The 19,633-nt window shown below is 40.0% G+C and overlaps 1 protein-coding gene across 1 annotated transcript in view; it reads right to left on the bottom strand.

Annotated features, from left to right (window-relative positions):
- Nucleotides 1-2,666: 2,666 nt before the first annotated feature.
- Lgr4 (leucine rich repeat containing G protein-coupled receptor 4) overlaps nt 2,667-19,633 on the bottom strand; it is a 100,570-nt gene continuing 83,603 nt past the window's right edge. The window contains exons 6-18 of the mRNA XM_075961684.1: nt 19,482-19,553; nt 17,926-17,994; nt 17,033-17,104; nt 16,778-16,849; nt 16,390-16,458; nt 14,847-14,918; nt 13,809-13,874; nt 12,855-12,926; nt 10,716-10,787; nt 10,045-10,170; nt 9,172-9,287; nt 8,405-8,488; nt 2,667-5,653 (exon numbers count right to left, since the gene is read on the bottom strand). Coding sequence (XP_075817799.1) covers nt 4,377-5,653; nt 8,405-8,488; nt 9,172-9,287; nt 10,045-10,170; nt 10,716-10,787; nt 12,855-12,926; nt 13,809-13,874; nt 14,847-14,918; nt 16,390-16,458; nt 16,778-16,849; nt 17,033-17,104; nt 17,926-17,994; nt 19,482-19,553 — 2,239 coding nt within the window. The 3' untranslated portion in view covers nt 2,667-4,376. The remainder of the gene's footprint in view (nt 5,654-8,404; nt 8,489-9,171; nt 9,288-10,044; nt 10,171-10,715; nt 10,788-12,854; nt 12,927-13,808; nt 13,875-14,846; nt 14,919-16,389; nt 16,459-16,777; nt 16,850-17,032; nt 17,105-17,925; nt 17,995-19,481; nt 19,554-19,633) is intronic.

Genomic DNA, 19,633 nt, shown 5'->3' with positions numbered 1-19,633 from the left:
TGTCAGAAACAACATACGTGAAAAATGAGACTGACACAATATACAACTTTAATGCTCAAAGATACAAAATCTGATGGAATTTATATGTGTAGACTTTTTACAGGGCATTGAGATGTGATAAGAAATACCAGCACGCAAAGGTGAAGCAAAGGCCACAGTGACTACAATGTGACATGCTAGCAGGGTCATATAGCCCTGGGGTAAAGCACTATTTGTTCAAATTTTTAGAAAAAAAAAGACAGTGACATTGGAAGACAATTGTACAGCTAAGGAAAGTGACCTAGTAGTAATTATTCTCATTCTTGAGTCGTTATGGAGTATTGGCATATCGAGTTAAGACCTTTCATCAGAAAACACTCTTAGTATCAGTAACTCGAGACACTGACTGCCTTACAGATGCACAAAGATGGAAGCTTGAGAAACAATTTATTAACAGAAATTACCTAATGGTGTTAGGGAAGGGGAAAGAAACTGGCTTTGAACCAGGAGTTTCCCTCTTAATAAGTGTCCTTAAATAAATTATTTGACCTCAATGATCTTAATTCAATCGTCTCCAAAATAAACTACCCGACTACCCTATTTTTCTCATTAATCCTCAGCTACCTCAGGACCTGGCATCTATTAACAGTAAACCCTCTTAAACCCTGGCAATTTCCCACATTAAATCTCTTGGTGTGAGAATCTTATATACCTTCTTTACCCACTTAATGTTTTATTAAAGCATTCTTGATAGTCTAGGATCACTGTGTCCACCAAGTACAGTATGCTTTAGCAATACAGGAGCCTTAAAAGCTCCAAGGCTGTTGCATGGCCTGAGGCTATGGTTGTGTGACTCTAATAAAGGCCCCTCAATGGTCTCTGTTTACAGTGCTATTTATTACTTGGGCTGAGGGGCAATAGTCAAGATGGTTAGGAGTATACAAATGCACAAATTAGCTCTCCCCTAAGTTATAAGGTTCAGACTCAACAATGTCTTCTTTTTTTTTTTAAAGATTTATTTATTTATTATACAACATTCTGCCTCCATGTATGCCCACATGCCAGAAGAGGGCAACAGGTCCCATTACAGATGGTTGTGAGCCTCCATGTGGTTGTTGGGAATTGAACTCAGGACCTCTGGAAGAGCAGCCAGTGCTCTTAACCACTGAACCATCTCTCCAGCCCCAACGTCTTCTTCATATTCATTTATTTTCACTTTAATCGGCTTCTGTAAAAGTGACTTTTGCTTAAATATATGTAACTATATTGCCAGTTAGCCTTATGACAATTCTATGCTATGCCTTCAAAACGTCTTTCTGCACACACTGAAGTATTAACAGATGAAGTAATATGATGTTTTAGCTTGCCTCCAAATAATCCCAGAGGCAGAGGTATTGAAGGGGTTTAGTGAATGTGAAGATGCAAGATTTATTGTATGCTGTGGAAAATTGTCAGAGCTGTAGTGGGTACTTGGTGAAAGGTGTGGGCAAAGGGTAATTAATTATACTGTACTTTCTGCTATAGAGGTTCCAACATTTGAAGTTTAACTCAAACTCACTACTAAATCCAGAATTAGGATGAATGGGACTAGGGGAAGGATTCGGTCAGTAAAGGGCCTGCCTACCTTGCAAGCATGAGCACCGGAATTCAATTCCCAGCACCCACTTAAAACTGCTGGTGTGGTGGCAGAAGCTTGGGCCAGTCTGGCTAACCAGTCTAGCCTAACCAGCCAGTCTAGCCTAATCAGTCAGCCTAGCTAACCAGTCTGACTAACCAGCCAGTCTAGCTAACCAGCCAGTCTAGCCTAATCAGTCAGTCTAGCTAACCAGTCAGTCTGGCTAACCAGCCAGCCTAGCCTAATCAGTCAGTCTGGCTAACCAGCCAGTCTAGCCTAATCGCCAGTCTGGCTAACCAGCCAGTTTAGCCTAATCAGTGAGTTTCAAACTAATCAGAGAACCTGTTCCAGCAAAAATGGGCAGCCTCCCCAAAGATGTTAAACGAACTTTTCTCCAGGCAAGAGTACACCTGCATGCACTCCCCCCACCACCACCTTATAAGATAAAATATAAACACAGAGAGAATTGGGTTTGGATCTTATGCTTCTCAAGGATTTACTGAAATTCTCTGTGGTTCAACATTTATCTTCTCTTTTGAAAACTGAGGGTTGTCCTAAGCAGCTAGGCAAGTGATTGCATTTAGTATCATGCAGGTTGTTAATCATTTGCCTTTAAATAAAGATCTAATTAACAGTATTATCGTTAACACCATAATGTGTTTTTAATTGTTTTCATTGAGCTATACATTTTTTTTCTGCTCCCCTCCCTTCCACAATTTGTTTTAAGCTGTTCTTTGGATTTGGGATAAAACTTTAATTTTTCTAAATTTCAATACAGTGTCCTAGACCTTTATAGACAGCTTGAAAATTTTGTTTCCAGTGGTTATCTCCAATAATTCTTTAGTATCCTCTACTTGAAAACTTTATGTAGCTGCTATCCTCTTTTTGTTTTATTTGTTTGGCTTGGTTTTTTGTTTTGTTTTGTTTTTGAGATGCAGTCTCTCTACATAGCCCTGGCCTTGAACTCTCAGAGATCTGCCTGCCTCTGCCTCTGGAGTGCTAGGATTAAAAGCATGCGCCACCATGCCTGACCTATTTCTTAAAAGAACAAAAAAGTTTTCAATAACTTGAATTTTAGGAAGAAAGCCTTTAATTGGGATTTCCTTACGAAGTTATGATTTAATATTTATCAGATGTGTAAATATATTTTATTTAAGTTGTAAATAGATGACCTTACAAAATTACAACACACAGTAAATAAATCCCTCCCACATTTTATACAAACTACATGATTTTGATATACAAAGATTCTGTTTTTATTCCACTGACAATGTACAACCAAGACTATTTACAAAGTCAAAAAAAAAGGGAAGATAAAAACCACACACACAAAAACACGAATATAAACCACAATTTAACATTCTGCTACTGGCAGCCACTATAGTTTAGGAGGTAGCTTTAATTAAACAAAATGAACAGAAGCCACATTTCCCAACCTGTGTTCTAAAAATAATTTACATAAGATAAAAATTCATCATATGCACAGTATATACAGTTTAATCATCAAACTGCAATCTAGTTTAAGTTTTCGTGTAACCAGGCTACCTAACATGGCAGTGGGTTTGCTACTGACTTAACACAGTGTTAAGTCTCCTTATAGGAACACATCAGAAGCCTACAGGTAAGAATCAAATCAATTAAAAGAATTTAAAGACATAGGACAAGCTTTGATCTCCCCACTCTTAATGTGTGTTCCTGTTTAACCAAAGCATCTGAGCTACAAGGTGGGCTTTAAAAAAATTACTGGGTGGAAAAAAATGTATGGAAGTTTTCATGTAACACCACAGGAGACTAGCTCACTACAAAATAAATGTAAGTGCTTTGTGTCATGATTACTACCAATTTCTTCCAATTAAATAAAATTACCCAAATTTACTTTCTGTATAATCCAAACTACAGATAACATGTCAACAAAATTGGAAATGTCAGAGCAGCCAGTGGCATTAGGAAGTTTCTATTAATGGGAACATTACATGGAGCCATCAAACCCCTTGGATACATTAAAATCTCAGTATTACTTAGTAGTTTGTCATCTCTAAGAGGGCCACATAGCAATTTGCCTTTTGCCTTGTCCTACTACTGTGATTGTAAAACACTGAGGGGGGGAAAAATCACTGATTTCACCAAAGTAATATATAATAAACAAAAATAAATGTTCTGCTATTTAAAAACATCTAACAGCTGTTAATATTGTCTTTAAAACATCTTCAGGCTTTAGATTTATAAATCATTTGAACAAAACCTTTGATTTATGGACACAGAAAACACATGAAGGTAATGCCTGTTGGAACTCTCATAGCTCTAGCTGGGAGACAATCCCTTTTTTGGCCCTGAAGTAAGTCATCCTGAGATTAATGATGAAACATTAGGTAAAATTAGCAAGGCTTTTTCTCAGTTTTATAAATTCACATTTTCAATTAAAAAATATTAACAGCTGTCTTTTATCTTGTGCTTAATTCAGAAACAGGTTGAACTTTGCACCTGATGAATCAGAAAAAAAAACTAATTTTATATTGCTATGCCATATATCAAATCATTTTAAAGTTGTATTTATTTCAAATAGACTACACATAGCCGGGGCATGGCAATTCTTTTTTCAACAACATATTATGTAGGCACCCATTCTTCACAAATGTCTGGTTTGAGAAATAAACTGCCACTGTCCTTCTTCCTCTTCTGAGTGATTACAGAAGTGCTTCCCAGATGAAAGGTCAAAAGACGGACAGCTCTCTCTGCGAGCGCTGCAATTTGGTTGACGGGGGAAATGGTCAGACACAGTATTTCAGTCTCTGACTCTGGGTAGGTTATAAGCGTAGCGCACCAGAGGGAAGCCACGACTCTGGTAGAAGCAGGCTCGTCCACAGGCCTGCACCTGGTCAGAACTGTCGGAGACAAAGGAATCCTCTTCATCCGCATAGTCAGAGTGGGCTGACTGTGTGCCGCAGTCAGACCAATAGCCCTCCGGTCTTTGGCAAGAGGCCACTGTCAACACAGGGCAACTGTGTGATTTTATTAAGTGTTTGCAGGATACTGGCTTTGTCAAGAGAAATGACTCACAGCAGTCGCACACGGTCAGGTTCCCCTGCAAGTGGGAATACATGCCACAGTCATAGTAGAAATCCTGTTCCCCACAGCCACCTTGGCTGCTGATGGAAACCGAAACAGATCCGTGTTTTCTGGTCACGCGCCGTTTCAGTAGCTTCCAGTCTTCCTTAAACTTTGGGTTGAAGAAAACATAGAGGACTGGATTCAGGCAAGCAGGCAACGGGAAGAATATCAGTGTAACAGACTTCATTATTTCGGGGCTGATCGAGATTGCCGTGATCAATGGTGCAAATGAGAAAAATGCAACAGGGCAGAAAAAGATGCAGTTGGTGAAGATCAGCCAAGCCACGTGCTTAATCATGCTAGACTGGGAGTTTTCCGACAGGTCTTCCTTCTCCAAGTTGCAATACAGTTTCGTGTAGATGATGGCCATTAATAAAAATGCTAGTGAGTTTAACAGCACTAAGGTCACGGTAAATCCTAAGGATGATGTTTCCCCGGTAGGGAACGGCAAGCACAAGGGAGATGCTGAATACTCCCCTCTGTGGAAAAGGGGGAAGCAGCCTGCTACGGCAGCACCGAGCAGAGCTAAGAGGGCGGCAACCCGAAAGTGTTTAAGGTGACTGCTTTTCCCGTTTTTCATTATTTCCTTTGCAGATAAACTCCTCTCCACGGCTGCCAGCGTTAACAGGAACACGGCGCTCTCTGAGGAGAAGACCGCCAGAGACCCAGCCACCTTGCAGCCACTGCCGGTCTCCCACCAGATGCCAAATTCGGCAAATCGGCCCCAGGACACAGCATCAAGAAAAGTAAGGATGCCAGTATAGATGCCCATGAGTAAGTTGGACACAGAAATCAAGCCTATGAAGAGTGTGGAGGCGGGCAGGGACGAGCAGGACGCAAACACCGTTACAATGACCAGCGTGTTGAAAAGCAAGGCAACCAGGAAAATGAACCACACTGTAAGGCGGATCATCCAGCTCCCCAGGAGATATTCACAGGGCTTGAAGGCACCTAGAAATGAGGAAAGACAGTTGGAGAACACTGTGGAGATCACATGCTCTGGCTTAGCAATTAAATCCAGAATAAGCCTGCCACCTGCAAAGTCAAAGATTACCACTTCTAAGATACTATAGTCACAGACAAGCTCATTTAAAAAATAAACTGCCCGGAGGCTGGAGAGATGGCTCAGAGGTTAGGAGCATTGCCTGCTCTTCCAAAGGTCCTTAGTTCAATTCCCAGCAACCACATGGTGGCTCACAACCATCTGTAATGGGGTCTGGTGCCCTCTTCTGGCCATACACACAGACAGAATATTGTATACATAATAAATAAATAAATATTAAAAAAATAAAAATAAAAAAATAAACTGCCCTTAATTTTTGAAACTAAAATATCTGGTAAAGTCACATGGAGATAACCGAAAGAAATTTTAGTTTATGTAAAATTAATACACACAGCGCAATGTCCAGCTAATAAAAGGTACTTGGTACAAATACTGAAATCTGTAATCAGAGGGCTTGTATCTTGCTGTCCTTCCTCTTAGACTGTACAGATTCCATCCTATCCCTTGTGGACCATAATGCCTGTTTCACAGAATGTGCAGCTTACACAGAAGCAGGCTGAGTAGACTTAATCGGCTGCCACGTGTACTGTTAACTTCAGTAAATACTGGCTCCCTCTTTTGCTGGTCTCTACATATGTATGCACACATATTTTGCTAACACTTTCAAAGGCAACCCGGAGAGGAAGATTAAGCTAGGTACAGTTAACCTGATCTTCAAAGAAACTGACATTTGAAAGCCTTTAATTGGCTTGACGAAGGTGACTCACTAAGCTAGTATAACTATGATTAAATCACACAGATGTTAACTATTTATAAATAATCTTGGTATAAAAACAGACTGGGTTTCAATGAATACTCATTTAGTAGCTGAGCTGTTTGTCCCTTTTTCCCCTTAGCCCTAGCTGTCCTGGAATTTGCCATATAAACTAAGCCAACCTTAAACTCACAGAGCAGTCTGCTTCTGCCTCCTAAATGCAGGAATTAAAGGGATAAGCCATTATTCTGGATTAACTACTTATCTTAGCCATTAATTTTCATATGCTAGTTATATCACATTTTGTTTAAAAATTCAAAATAAAAAAATCTGACTATGAAGCTGAGCAAAACTATATACTGTAGCTGGTTAAAGACATATTTTATTTTCCTGAGCTGTCATGGGAATTTATACATCCAATAAAGTGTCTTATTTTTAAACAATATATTTAAAAAATTACATGTGCATTCATTTATCTTGAATCTAGAGTGTATATATGACATGGTGCATGCTTAGCGGTAAGAGGACAACTTGCTAGCCTTGATTCTGTCCTTCCACCATGTATATCCTGGGGATTGAACTCAGGTCATCAGACTTAGCAGTAAGTCCCCTTACTCCTGAGCCATTTAATCATTCCCATCTTAATCAGATAAAGTCAATGCTACACAGTTTTTGATTTCCATATAACAAAAGCTTTTGAAATTGTGTTGTACTATCCTTAGGAAGTTCTACAAGAGAGCACTTTTTTTGGCCTTTATTTCCAAATCAGAACTCAGACCTCTATAAAAATAAGAGCAGATCTGGACAAGATGGAGCACCTTTAATCACCAGAGTAAGGTGATTTCCGAGTTTGTGGCCAGCTTGGTCTACACAGTGAGTTCCAGGCAACCAGAGATATATAGTGAAACCCTGTCTCGAACAAAACAAAATAACAAACAGGAAAAAAAACAACCACCACCAACACAAGCCAGAAGAGAGGTCGTCTGGCAAGAACACTATCCTTTGGGAACTGCTTCTCAGACGGGTGGGGCTACTTTCCTAACAATTGGACTCTGTCTTTGGAAGCCTACTGCTTCCTTCAGAAAGCATCTGATTTCACAGAAGGATCTGGACTTTATTGCAAACTGCTTCTGTCTCAGGGTATCTGTCAGAATCTCTGTGTTTCTATAACTCAGGTAAGGAGAAGTCCATCTTCTTTGGTCTACTAGGCAGAATATGCCACTATAATCGCAACCAAATAAATGGCAGCAGTTTGGTAACTTTCGCAGAACTAATAAGATCGAGGAAGTAAGTCAGAAAGAAAGGCAAATTTGCATTTAAAAAATTAAGACAGACTGTGGTGATGGCACACGCCTTTTATCCCAGCACTTGGTAGGCAGAGGCAGGTGGATCTCTGTGAATGTGACATCAGCCTGGTATATAGACTGAGTTTCAGGACATCCTGGATTGCTACAGGAAACCCTGTCTCTAAAAACAAACAAACAAAGAAAGAAATGAAGGAACAAGGGACCTAGCTCCCCTGGTAAAGTGCCTGCAGCACAGGAACATGGAGTGGGATCTGATCATAAAAAGCCTGGCGTAGAGGCCCATGTTTGTTATCCGCACTGGAGGAGTTGGCGGCAGACAGGTGGATCCCTCCAGCTCAGTGGCCAGTTGGTTGAGTCAAATCAATGTATTCCAGGTTCAGTAAAAGACCCTGACTCAAAAAACATGGTGGGGTAATTCACACATATACATTCCTTGAGCACATCCCAGGTGAACCCGAAGTGACTTTCCAAACTAGTTAGGCTAGTTAGAGCATTAGGCTGAGTTAGAAAGAGGGCTTTTATCGGGTCAACTAACCTCTCCTCTACCCACAGAAATCACATCCTTCCCCAGACATTTAGGTCCATCTACCCAGGGTTACTTAAAGTGAGCAATGGCAGCCACATAGGTTGGACACTACCTGTTGAAGGTGTACAGTGGATGATTATCTGGCTATGTTCTTCATTTTCAGCAGTGCTGGTGACATTTGCTGCGTCAGCGGCACCTGAATAGAAAACAAAGTATATCCAACTCAAATGATACACAGTTCAGCAGGAACCAACTTCCCGACAATTCTTCTCTGATGCGACTAGTGCAAGATCAGCTATAGAAGGCTTGATAGCATTAAAGACGGAGGTAAAAAGTATTGGGGGAACATAGTGGACAATGAGGACTACTGAGAACTCAAGAACAATGGCAATAGGTTTTTGATCCTACTGTACGTACTGGCTTTGTGGGAGCCTAGGCAGTTGGGATGCTCACCTTACTAGACCTGGATGGAGGTGGGTGGTCCTTGGACTTCCCACAGGTCAGGGAACCCTGATTGCTCTTTGGGCTGACGAGGGAGGGGAACTTGATCAGGGGAGGGGGAGGGAAATGGGAGGCGGTGGCGGGGAAGAGACAGAAATCTTAAATAAATAAATTTAAAAAAAAAGAAGGAAGAAAAAAAAGTATTGGGGGAGGGAGCCTGGGGGGATGGGAAGGGCACTAGGGTTAGACAGCTACAAGATACATTATATACATGTATAAAGTTGTCAAAGAATACAGAAAATATTCTTTTTTTTAATGAAGGTAACACAGTAAATGCCACTTTCCTCACATTTTGATCCTTTTCAAACTGATAAAAACACAAGACAGGCTGATTAATGCCTTAGGGAGTTCTCTGGTTCTCAGAGTGGACACACTTACCTTTTTCCTTTGTCACACTGTGGTCTTGGAGGTTGTTATCTTCTGTGTTTAAATTTGCATAAGAGTCACACCCCCAAAATGCACAACACTGATAAGCATAGGGTACTGATAGAGACCTGGGAAAAGAATTGTAAAACACACACTGAATTCCAGATCCACAGACAGGACTTAGTCCTGCAAAAACGCTGAGCCCAGCCAAGGCACCAGAAACACCTGGCACGCGCCTTCAGTCGGCTATGTACCCTCCCCAGACCTGTTTCCTCATCTGTGAAAACCTCAAGAACACAGCTGAGAGGTCCCCCTTTCATGAGTTGTTTCTTAATGTCCAGATGCAAATCAAGCCATAAGCTAAAATTTCACAGCCATGCAGCAATTTAAATATCTCAGTGATCCTTTTATACATGTCTGAACCATGCCCAGTTTGTCATAGGAAAGGAACAGTCTATTTAAAATCAATACCCCAGGTCATGTTACTTTACTTTATAAACGAAGAATATGCTCAAGCCCTTTGTCTGATGCGTCTTGGAACCCCAAAAATGTGCAGTCTCTAGGACAGTTTTTCCTGTCAGGTCGCACATAGGACATTTCACGTATCTTGTTGTTGATGATAAGTCCATTTAAAAAAAAATTCTGACAGACATTATTCTGAGAATATCCAGAGCTTAATTCATGCTCTTGACACAATGGGACACTGTTCATGTTCTATTTTCACCAAGTTTGCAAGGTTAGAGGTAGCAGAGATAGAAAATACTCCTAAATTACAACCTACCAGAAAAATCTGGAAACCACGGGGGGGGGGAGAAAAATAGGAGGCTCAGTAATTTGGGGCCTACTATAACTAAAAGAAAGAAGAGTGGGCACAAACAAACACACCTGAGATTAGCAAAGTCTCTTGCTGCCAGGGCGCCTTTCAGCTTGAAGTTGCCCACAAGTTTTAGTTGATTGAGCCCATTCAGGCCTTCCGTAGGAAGCGAAGTTAATTCATTGAAACTTACGTCCCTGAAATATGAAAGATACTTCATGTTAACCCTCCAAGACACAAGTCACATGCTAACCTCTCCATCAGGTTGCCAAGACAGCTCAGCTGATAGGGACTCTGTGAAGCCTGGCAACCTGAGTTCAATCTCCCAAATCCACAGTAGGCGAGGATCCACTCCCAAAGTCGCCTTTTAACCTCCACATGCGCACTGTGACACGTACACATGTGCACACACACGCATGCACAGAGGACATGTAAAAATAATAAAAGGAAAATCTGTGCATATATATTAACATCTCAAATAGATATTTATGATATATAATTTTATCTTACTTAGGTATAATACTCAAAAACTATTAGTTATATTTTAGATAACTAAAATGAAGCTTCGATGTGTTAAAAAGACAGATCTAGCATGGGTCTTGACATTTAAGAAGCTGTGACTATACCATCACAGCTTAGCATTCAGATAACGAAAGAACTAACTAAATATTTGACCTGACCACAGGTTTGGTAGGCCGTTCACTCCCCGTGACAGTACTGCACAGACCATTCGTTTACTCACAGGTTGGTAATTGTCCCAAGGTTCACGAAAGCTCTGCTGTGAATCTCACTGATTAGGTTTCTGCTCAGATCTCTGCAACGAAGAGCAACACGTTAACTATTTCCAATAAACGCTCCAAACTCCAGGCAATTACTCAGACTACACTCTATAACCTGGGGCAGCAACACAGTATCCCTTAACCAGGTCTTCCATCTTGCCTATCAACCTTTTGTAAATGTTTACAGTCTCTTTCACAACAGTCTTCTTAGAATGTGTTCTCTGTCGCATTAATTGTACCTGGCATCCCTCTCGAACCAGTTGTGAATTTTCTCACTTTATCATCCTGGTACCAGTTCCAAAACAGTGTGATATGATATCACCTTTGATACTATTAACCAGGCAGGAAAAGCCCAAGTCCTGACAAAGCTTTAAAAAAAAAAAATAATAAATGGGCTTCATATTGTTTGCCTTCCCGAGGCCTAGTTGTGAGGCCACAAGAGAAGACTAATAATCAATAAGCAAACAAGAGCACTCAAAAGAGCTTCCGATATCATTCTTTCCCAAAGCAGGAAATAAAACGCCTATCAATGTTAGAGCTAGCCCTACGTTACAGGACACACCCTGAAAACTTCTGATAGCACAGCACTAACAAGCCAGGGAAATAGTGCCACATTTAAATCGGACCTTATTGTTAATTAAAAGACTGAATAAATGTGTAACACATGTCCTGCATAACAGAAACCCATGAAAAGACCAGCTTTCAGATGTCGTCTATCAGTGCTGTAAAAGTGATGGCAGATAGGAGCTGGTCCTGTACCCTGAAAAATGAACTCAGTATTGTGTGGAAAAGGCAGATACAATGCCACCAAGCCACTACTCCAGTCTGTTTTTTCCTTAAAGGGAACCCACTAGAAAAGCAGATTCAATACATGTAATTTCTCCTTAGTGCCAATTTTTCAAATCTTTTCTGTATTTAAAAATTGTGCATTAACTGAGAACATTATATTTTCTGTCCTTAGCCACCTCTATATTCCCAGGCTTAGTAGAGCGCCAGGCACAAATATGTCCTTAAATTTAGGTAAGTTTTTAAATGGGTACATCTGCTGCAAATGTACTATCTTTAACAAGACAGGTACTCCAGAACAGGGCCAGTAAGCTTCTCTGTGGAATGCCAAAGAGTGGATCTTTTCATCTTCTGGACACATGGTTTCTCCTGCTACTGCTCAATTGTGGCTCAGCATGACAAAAGCAGCTTCAGTCAACATTTCAGCAAGAGGCCTGGCTGTGTTTCCACGATATTCCTGACTACAGGAGGCAAGCTGCAGATAGCACACGGGCTGGGGTCAGCTTTCCCTAGCTCTAATGAAGCACCAAACCTCGCTGTAACTTGAACACAAACAAGTTCCTACTTTGAAATTAGAAACATTTCACGGCTGAGGACCAATATCATAAATGAGCTATGAGGAAAAGTACATTCTTTATAAAGTATCACAAGGTAAAGTCTAAATGTTGTTTACAAAATATCAAACCTATTTTAAGTGTTATTAGTAACATGGAAATCATTGTGACAGTTTTCATTGTCAACATGACACAATATGGAATACTCAGACAAGAGTGTCAATGAGGGACTGTCTACATCAGCTTAGCCTCTAGTGTATTCATAGGGCATTCTCTTGATTCAATAATTGAGGTGTGAAGAACCACTCACTGTGGGTGGCACCATATCCTGGGTAGAGGATCCTGGACTGTAGAGTGGAGGAGACTAGCAGGTCAAGCATTTATTAACATCTCTGTCCTGGACTGTGATATCACGTGACCTGGATTGTTACGTCATATGACTTGAGCTGTGGATGTCATGTGATGTGGACTGTGGTGTCATGTGACCTGACTATGATGTCATATGACCTGGACTGTGATGTCATATGACCTGGAATGTGAGGTCATATGGCCCAGACTGTGACATCATGTGACTAGGCTCTTTCAGTCCCTGCCACCTTGACTTCCCTGCAGTAACCACAACCTGGAATTTTGAGCCAAAGAAACCTTTCCTTCCCTTTGTCAGGGTATTTTACCAGAGCAGAAGGAAACCTAAGACAACCAGGAAATGTAAATTTATAGCTTGACAAAGCTTTTGTCTTTAAATATCACAGAAAAACTTACAGAATCCTTAGGGATGAAAGGCCTTGAAAAGTGTTTTCCTTTATCATGTAGATTTGATTACGTTGCAATGAACTAAAACAAGGAAAGAAAGAAAGAATGGGGAAAGAGAGGAAAGGTAGGGATTAATAAACAAGAAGGAAACATTCTATGTTGAAAAATAATGTTCTCTGTGAAGTTTTTTGTCTTTAAATTTTAATATTTATATATAACACTAACCTTGCAATTTCTTTATCTAGAAAATGAAAAAGTTAGACTAACTGATATTACGTCTCAAGTTATACTGAGAGTTAACTGGTACCCTATCTAAATTCCCACCAATCTTATTCAGATATGAGAGAAGAAAGATGACTAGTGAGAAAAGATTTGAGAACTTGCATAATAAATAGTATAGGAAGAAAAAGTAAGAGAGCAAAAGAGGAGGAGTAAAGAGATGAGAAAAGGAAGGGGTGAAAAGGGAAAGGGGAAGGGAGGAAGGGGAGGAAGGGAGGGAAGAAAGGGGGAGGGAAGAAAGGGAAAGAAGAGGGGAGAAGAGGGGAAGAAAGGAGAGGGGAAGAGAGGAGAGAAGAGGAGAAAATGCAGGAGGGGGAGGAGAAGAGAGAAGGGAGAAGAGGGGAGGGGAGAAGAGAAGACAGGAGAGAAGGGAGAGAGGAGAGGAGAGGAGAGAGGAGGGGAGGGGAGGGGAGGGGAGGGGAGGGGAAGGAAGGAGAGGAGAGGAGAGAAGAGAAGAGGAAAGAGGAGGAGAGGGGATATCTTCCAGGTAACAGAAAAACCCCCCATTGTTACAAATCATAAAAGAAATGTTCACTGCAGTAACACATCAGACACAGGACATTTTATTTACAGGAACACTCGACTATACAAATTTCTGATTTCTTGTAACAATTCATTATTTGAACTGACTGGTGACCTAACAGTATACCACAGCAAAACAGAGTAAGTCAAAAGCCAACTTACATTTCTTCCAAAGCGTGACAACCATTGAAACTTGGAAGGTCTCTTATATTGTTGTAAGACAAGTCCCTAAAAACAACAGAACAACTTAATGCCATTCTTAAAACACTACATAAAAAGTGCTGTGCCTAGAAGCATTGAAAGCAACACTAAGGTCTTCCAGAGAGGATAGCTGGGCAAGACAAACCAGCTGGGCTTTCCCAGATGCTTGTAGGCCTCCAGCACAGACTTGAAATTTATTAAGTTAAAGGATGCAGTGCTGAGTGTAGACAATATAAAATATGCTAAGTTCTATTAAGTTCTGCAACACAACATGTGCATAAAGGTGTGTTGAGTAGTAAAGCAACAGATTTCTAGAAAAGTTCTATTTTTCCAGTACATTTTTATGTCATATGCTGTTCTTTAATGAAAATGCTTTGCTGCATCTTTTAGATCATTTATATGAAATTATGTCAGAGTGGTTAACGTTTGGCGCCACTGGGTTTTCTGTCCGTCGTGGTCATCATGTGTACGTTAGAGAATCTACTATAACATGTAATTACTCGGTCATCCGTCATTTATTTTGTTACCTCCTTTAAGTACTTAAATCAGGATCCAACTGTTTGTTGGGGTGAGAGTTTTCCACCTTCGCTTTTAATTTCTAGGTCAGCTTACACATCTGTGAAAGCTACAATTAGTCCATTCCTGACTCAATGCTTCGGGATCTGCTTAGTTACGGATGAGAAAGAAAATATGTGCGCATGTGCCTGGGGGTGACGCCCAAGTGGAAACCAGAACAACTAGTCTTCTAGTTTACCTTGCTCCTAATAAAGTAACCAAACAATTCATACATAATAACATAATGCACAATCCTAAAATCAAAATTCAGATGCATACTCCCTGCGCTGTGAAATAGTAAGCTCCTCACTTACATGAAAGGAACCAACAATAAATAATCAAGCACGAAGCCATCTTATGAACATAGTTCATTCAAAATAAGTGAGCATCTGTAAGACGCATAATAGAGAGGCATACGGAGAAGGAGAGGATCACCCAACTCACAGAGTTCTCAGCATCTTTTGGTTCTGGCACAGATTATCAGGTATGCTGCTTATCTTTGTCCCAGTCAAGGTTCTGTGGGAAAACAATTGTTCGTCTAAGAGACAGTTCAAGTCAGGACAGTAAATGAAACGTTTCTCTCATATACAATAAGTGAATGATCGTACTCCAGTGCACAGGTGCCTGTGCACCCCGCTGCCTAACCACCAACTGAAGATAGGCATGGGGAAGGTGAAGTAACTCTCAACACATCTTCACAAAAATGAAAAAGAGCTGTGGCCCAGTGTTAACACTGTCCAGGAAACGGGTTTGATTTCCTCCAACCTGTCATCTCTGCTCACACCTAGCACATTTGAGAGCACCCTGAACCCAACTGCAAATCACATTTCTACCCTTTCCTTCTGTCAGCCAGCTCTGCACTCTGAAATATTCTTGCTCTTTCCTCTGCCTCTTTTCCCACTTGTAGTCGATAACCAGCTATTTCTCCTAATAGAGTATGCTACTACCTGACCTTTCCTCTCCTTTCTTTTTGCTACTATGCAGATCAAGGGTGAAATATTTCAATATTTCAGAAAGCAAGCAGTAAAAGAATCTGTTCATGCCCTCTGTTCTAGAAGAACTCCAATATGGACTGGATGCCTGGAGCACAGCTGACTGGTGCTATCTAGTCCCTGGGCTTTGGCCATGACATCATTGTTCTACATCTTGATCTCTTTACTGTACACTCTCCTCTCTCTACCTGGTCCAGTATTCTCAACATGCACAAACTACCTTAAAGACAAAATTGGAACTCTTTCTTGGTGCTTCCCTACTTCTTTTATTCGCTACATGAAAATCTTAACACTAAAATAGCACACCAGAGTAAAGCTTCTACAGATAATAGCCCTGGGCTACAAAGGCCCAAGGTGGCTGGCTATCTGGTAGGCTGAGGGCAAAATCTCAAATGGACCTCTATGCCCTTCACCAGCCACTGACTAGGCATCTTGTTTGTAGCCAGACGTTCAGGGGCTCAAGACGGTCATTTTAAAATCTTGTCTCAAATCATTTTCCAAATGTCTCATCCCACATCCCATTCCATGTGATTCTTATCTATATTTAATCATCTGTATGCTGCCTTAGTATATGTTTTGTATTCATAGTCTAATTATAAAAATTTAATTCTGAAAGACTGGACATCATTGATTTTCATATACTGCAACCCTTCCATGGTGGTTTTGTTTTGTTTTTGTTGGGTTTTTTGTTTGTTTGTTTGTTTGTTTGTTTTTGGTCCTGCCTTTGAATTTCTGAAGTTCTGCTTCTAATTAGCCATTTAGTTGCTACTTCATTTTTTCAGTAACCTTCTCAGATCTGTCCACAGCTGATGGAGGCTGCACTCTGTCTCAGCTACACAACCTCAAGCCTAATACACACATCTTGACAGTCACAAAAGGAGTTTGGAAGAATGGCTGTAAATCCACTGCCATCACTAAAAAGCACTGGCTCTCTGCTACCACACTGGACTGCAATGACATCTTTCCATGACCCGGCTTTAAAGCACCCCACATACAGACTCTCCAGATGGCCCGTTCCGGTCAGATTGGGGAACCACTGCACCAGGCTTGCACCACGAATGACTCTAAGTAATTGGAGAGAGAGAAAAAAATTAATTTAAAACAAACTTTTCTTTCATAGTATTTTCATTTTGTAATCTTGAAATTACATAAACATATATACTGGTTTCATCTCTTGAAGGTTCTTAAACATGTAAACATTTGGTGAAGTACTCACATAAATAAGAATACTGTTATGTTGTTAAAAGTTACCCTTTGAAATGCCACATAGAGGGCAGGGAAAGGGTATTTGCTTTATGAAGCTACAACAATGCTAATTCTTGCTTTTTATTTAACAAGCTGCATAAATATTCAGGTGTGTTTTTAAACTTGCATAATACTTACAAGGAATGCAGTTCAGACAGGTTGTGAAATGCTGAATTCCCCACAAAAGACAGCGGATTATCATACAAATGGCTGTGAAAATATCCAAAAGAGGCAATGTTTTCATATGCTGATGAGCACTCTGAGATTAAATCTATGTCCCCTGTGTCCATATATTAGAAAGCCCTAGTTTTTTACTTTTGATGCTGATGTCTGGTATTTCTAGACATAGCTGCACGTGATTATATATTCAAAGAAACTTTCAAAAATACTTACATCGTTCTTAACAGTGGATTACCACCAAATGCTCCATCGGGGATAACAGAAATAGAATTGCTGTGAAATCCCCTAGAAGGACAGGAGAGAAACACTTAGAAACCAGTTAAAACCGGAGTGCCCACTGCTGCTCAGCATCACATAAAACAGAAGGGATAATGCTAACATAAACATCGTTCAAACTGAGAAACCTGAATTTTGAATTCCAGGTCATTTTTTACTTCATTCTTAAGCCCTCTCTTTAGCCTGGTTTCTTATTGGTCTCTTGTTGCTTTGCCATCAGAGAACTTTATAGCATGAAGATCTACGGAGAAATAAGCTCCAAATCTCCATCACAGAGGCCTGTATTTTACCTCTGCATTAGAACTTTTCAACTTGTGACAGTCTCTGTTGTTCCATATACATTACTATCTCCGTTCAAGACAAACCCCACCTCCAGACACTCTCATCCCTTTCACGTCTGTACGTTTTCCCACCCTTTAGGTCTGGTCAAATTCCTTTCTTTCAGTGATTTATCTTCCAGTGACCCCAGGCTTCAGTGAGATCTTTCTGTGGAATGATCTGTCTTATTTGTTCACACCTGAATTCTCTATGGAAACAGTTGTGTGCTGATATTTAGGTCCCACCTTTCTAGTGAAGCTAAGACTGCAAGGTCATCCAGGCAGCCTGTACCTCACGCCTTTTAGTTTCTGTAGCCTGCATCCCTGTACAGTAACCTATGCTCACAACCATTTGTGCTGGCTAATACAGTGTGATTTGTGGCCTGACTGTGTATGTGTCTGTGTGTGTTATAGATCTAGGTAACTAGAAGGATATGCTCCAAGACCTAGTTACTAGAGCATTGAATGATGAGTTCCAGGATGCTCAGCATAAGGGGAAAAAGCAACACTTACAGCTCTTTCAGGCTGGGAAGGGCTTTAATAGCCTGAGGAAATTCATCCAAATTATTATAATTCAAGTCCCTAGGGGAAAAAAGAAGAGAAAATATCTAAGAATAGTGATTAGCTGTTATAATTCATCAGACATTCTGGTATAAATGCATGTTAAATGATCACAACCCATAGTTGGCAATCTTTCTCTCCCAACTACACTGTCATTTAAAACCATATAGGAGCTAAATTTAATTTACAGATATTTAGAAAATATTAAAAAAGAAAAGTTATCTTTATGTTTTCAAGTTAAAACATTTGCAAGCTCAGGGAACTGTCAGATCATATGCCACGGAGGACTAACCACAAGAATCTCGTGTCATTTCTTAGAAAATTTACCATCAAGTAGAATTTATTGAGTATCCATGTAAGAGTATGAACTGAGGCTTCCCTTGGAGTAGACAGCAATTCTGGTATAAGAACTTGAAATGAGAAGCCATTGGAAAGATCGGCACTGTTCTCATGCAGGTCATGAATTACTGATAATGATATATTCAGTAGGGAGAGATAAAGCCACGGTGGTTTATAACAAAGCAGGTCTAGTTCTGAGAGTAACTAAATTTTAATTTCTCCTAACATAAAGAACATGATGGCATTTGGTGACTGTGGATGACTTCAGAATGAGAGAGAAAAGAAATTCAAGAGCCCAGCTCCTTTGGAATCTATTGTTTTCCTTTTCTACATAGAAGCGAAAATGGCAAATAAAAGCTGAATTAACCGGAAGAGATTTAATTTTAATATAGTTTGAACAGCATGCTTGGGCTAGCTTTTATTACTACCTAGGTGAATACACCTAGCAAAGGAGACCTGAGTTTAGAGATCTCTTCCTCCAGTTTTAACTCAAATATCCACTGGTGTTTATTATGTGTTTTGACAGGAAGGTTGATCAAGGTCCTATAAAACTTGAAGTCTTCTCAATTAACTAGAAATTTCAGGATATAGGTAATAATGCAACTAATATAAACTAAAACAAGAAAAACCGTCTAGTCTCAGTTACACATAATTCTCCAAGGTCTGTTACTTTAAGACTGGAACAACGTGCAGCCCAAATACTCAGAAATCCCTCTTCAGCTAGAGGGAACACAGCATCATGCAATATTTTAAGATATTATTTTGTCACATGTCAGCATTTGAAAGCAGACATGCTGTTCCAACCCAGTTTAAAGAATTAGCTAGGTTACTAAAATCATCAAGAAAGTCAACAGTAGCAAACTATTCCAAATAGAATTGGGTTTTAGAAATGTCAAAGTTCCCAAACTGTCACCAATTTAACAAAATTAATGTTTTGGAAAGGTACAAATCTTTAGGGGAGGGTTTGAAGTTCACATTGAAGTATCAGTTTTGAATCACAAATTGAAATTATTTTTCACAAGTGGGTTATTAGATAGTGAAAATTGAATTGTTAATTGAAGTGAATTAATAATGAGCTATTCTCAACAAAGTCCTCCCTTTAACTGCAGTAAGTTTAAGACTGTACTATCCCAATACAGTGTGATTGTATAAAATGTAAATGTACTCACAATGTTTCCAGGTTATCTAGTCCATTGAAACAGTGTTGACTGAGGCTTTTAATTTTATTGTTATGAAGATGCCTATGGGAAAAAAAAAACACCAAAATGACACATCTCTCAAACGCAACTGCTATAAGCTTAATGTGTCTAAACTGGTACGG

Source organism: Microtus pennsylvanicus, chromosome 2, assembly GCF_037038515.1.
Source record: "Microtus pennsylvanicus isolate mMicPen1 chromosome 2, mMicPen1.hap1, whole genome shotgun sequence".
Taxonomy (NCBI): Eukaryota; Metazoa; Chordata; class Mammalia; order Rodentia; family Cricetidae; genus Microtus; species Microtus pennsylvanicus.
Note: the sequence above shows the minus strand (reverse complement) of the source record. Positions and strands in the feature narration are given on the sequence as shown.